Source organism: Penaeus monodon, chromosome 6 (assembly GCF_015228065.2).
Source record: "Penaeus monodon isolate SGIC_2016 chromosome 6, NSTDA_Pmon_1, whole genome shotgun sequence".
Classification (NCBI taxonomy): Eukaryota; Metazoa; Arthropoda; class Malacostraca; order Decapoda; family Penaeidae; genus Penaeus; species Penaeus monodon.
The window spans coordinates 54,921,650-54,924,149 of record NC_051391.1 but is presented as its reverse complement, the minus strand read 5'-3'; the positions used below and the strand labels follow the sequence as shown (position 1 = coordinate 54,924,149).

Here is a 2,500-nt window from a genome sequence, read left to right as displayed (position 1 = left end):
TACAATTCGCCTCGGTTCCTCCGTCAAGCTTGCCGTTATTTGTCAAACTATTGTTATTCTGCGGGTCAACCTCCTCTACTTCGATCCGGTCAAGGAACCAAGAGGCGGATCCTCGCTTAGACCTTTGGCCGAAGAGGATCCCAGTGATGGCCGAGAAGATCTTGATGTCTGCGAAGTTATCTCTCCACACCTCCACCTTGGTGATGGGGCCCTCGAGACCGTGATCGGAGCTGATGTCGACGGTGGTCGTGGCGCCGCGCTCGTTGTCATTTCTGAATACCTTGTTGGATAGGATGGGCATGGAGGCTCTCCCGTGGCTGTCGTGCACCACCACGAAAACGTTGGCGTCCGTACCTGCCCCTCGCCGATCGCCCGTGATGACGTGAAGGCGGTACTGCGGACGTTCACGCAGGTCCCACATGCTTGACACGGCCGTCACGGGGCGCAGTAGCATCTCGCGAACAGCATCCATGGTTCCCGAACTTGCTTTCTTTTTATATATATATAATTTCCTCCGGTTGATTAATGTACACGCTTGTCTTTACCGTATCACACATGCAACAGGTAGTTCCACATGAGGCTATAAACACAACACGGAAGGTCCGGTTTCGGCGGCCTGAATTAGTGCGTTTCACATTCCGTCGGTGCCTCTGGGTAGCCCATACACGAAGGAAGGAGAGAGTACCCGTCCTACTATACTAGGGTCTACCGAATGTTCACCTCCGTAACTGCTAAGGATATGTTATCAATCCACAAGCCACTGCCTATCTAAAAGTTTCTCTCTCTTTTTTTTTTCTAAATCGATGCCACACACACCATAAAAAAATCTAAACTATGCGAGTGTTCGTCCCCAAACACGCTCTTGGCTTTTTGTTCCGTCTGTTCACTTTGGCTGCTGGGAGGTGAATGAGAAGCTGCCGCTGGTAGGCAGGTTTGTAAAGCCGCCGCGACACCAGCTGCCAGTTACTATATTTCCGCGTACGTTTCGCACCGACACGTGACGCAGATAAATACACTGGTCTTCCCGGCGTCAATACGTATGGTGTGTTTTCACGCGTTCCGGAGTATTATAGAGGACTTTATTTTTATTATTTTATTTTATTATTATTATTGTTTTTAGGAAGTAAGCAAATGTTCCCAAAGAATGTTCGTGCTTATATATAGCGTAAGAGGAGTGTTACACTGCAACATATTTGCTTTCGTAGTCGGTCCTTTTATATATCTCGTCTCAGCTTTGTTATTCATCGTCCTTTCATATTAGAATTCGGTATTCAACCCAAAAGAAAGCAACAGCTACTTGTACATAAGAAATATCCACCAGGCTAGGCTATTTCCTCCTAAACATTAACATTTACATCACGATTTCCCAAACATCTACCTCCTTTTCTCTGAATTGAAGAGCCTAGACTAAAATGACTCACACTTACGTAAACCATCAGCTAATAGTGTTTTATAATTACGTATAAATAGCAAATTTCGGATACACTATAACCAGCAGTTCCCAACGACCTGGGGATATAGAGGTAGCTGATAGTCGAGAGGGAGACGGGAGAATACACACGTCAATTGCGATAAAGACATTGTTTCTGGCGGAAGTGGGTCGGATGGAATTTGAATACGTAACAAGGATGAATTTTAAGCATGTTTGAACTAAGACTGAACAATATGCTGATATAAGGGTGTGTTTATATATCGCAGTGCATTCTGCTACATAATATATATATATATATATATATATATATATATATATATATATATATGTGTGTGTGTGTGTGTGTGTGTGTGTGTGTGTGTGTGTGTGTGTGTGTGTGTGTGTGTGTGTGTGTGTGTGTGTGTGTGTGTGTGTGTGTGTGTGTGTGTGTGTGTGTGTGTGTGTGTTTTTCCCTCACTCCTCGTTCTCCTTATCTTCGGAAATGTCAACCGCCTCTCCTTCCACGCCCTATCATTTTTTTTTTAGTTTCTTTTCTTCGTCTTCGTCGTCGTCGTCGTCTTCGTCTTCGTCTTCGTCTTCGTCTTCGTCTTCGTCTTCGTCTTCGTCTTCCTTCCTTCACCCTCCTCCTCCCCCTCTTTCCTCCAGTTATGAAACAAAGCATATCTGTTTCATGTAATGCTGACTTTCCCTTCCTTCATCGATTTTACATCATTTTCCTCTTCCCCTTACGCATGTCCATCTACGTCTCCAAGCAATAGAAAAAAAACAGAGGGGGGAAAAGGAGAAATAGTGAGAGGCATAACTTCAAGGTTATGCCCTACATATCACTCTCTCTCTCTCTCTTTCTTTCTTTCTTTCTTTCTTTCTTTCTTTCTCTCTCTCTCTCTCTCTCTCTCTCTCTCTCTCTCTCTCTCTCTTCTGTCTCTCTCTCTCTCTCTCTCTCTCTCTCTCTCTCTCTCTCTCTCTCTCTCTCTCTCTCTCTCTCTCTCTCTCTCTCTCTCTCCTGTTATTTTCCCTCTTCTTTACATTTTCCCTTTCCCCATTCTCTTTCCTTTCCCTTTCCCTTCC

General features: G+C 44.7%; 1 protein-coding gene across 3 annotated transcripts in view; it reads right to left on the bottom strand.

Annotated features, from left to right (window-relative positions):
- The window catches only part of LOC119574654 (polyunsaturated fatty acid 5-lipoxygenase-like), a 56,381-nt gene that overhangs the window by 10,324 nt on the left and 43,557 nt on the right, over positions 1-2,500 (bottom strand). Inside the window, exon 1 of one of the 3 annotated variants that reach the window (XM_037922037.1) lies at positions 1-912. This exon is cut by the window's left edge and continues 224 nt beyond it. The exons of the other annotated variants lie outside the window; for them this stretch is intronic. Within the exon in view, the coding sequence (XP_037777965.1) occupies positions 1-472 (472 nt within the window). The 5' untranslated portion in view covers positions 473-912. Of the gene's footprint in view, positions 913-2,500 lie in introns of those variants that run through there. 3 annotated transcript variants of the gene reach the window in all.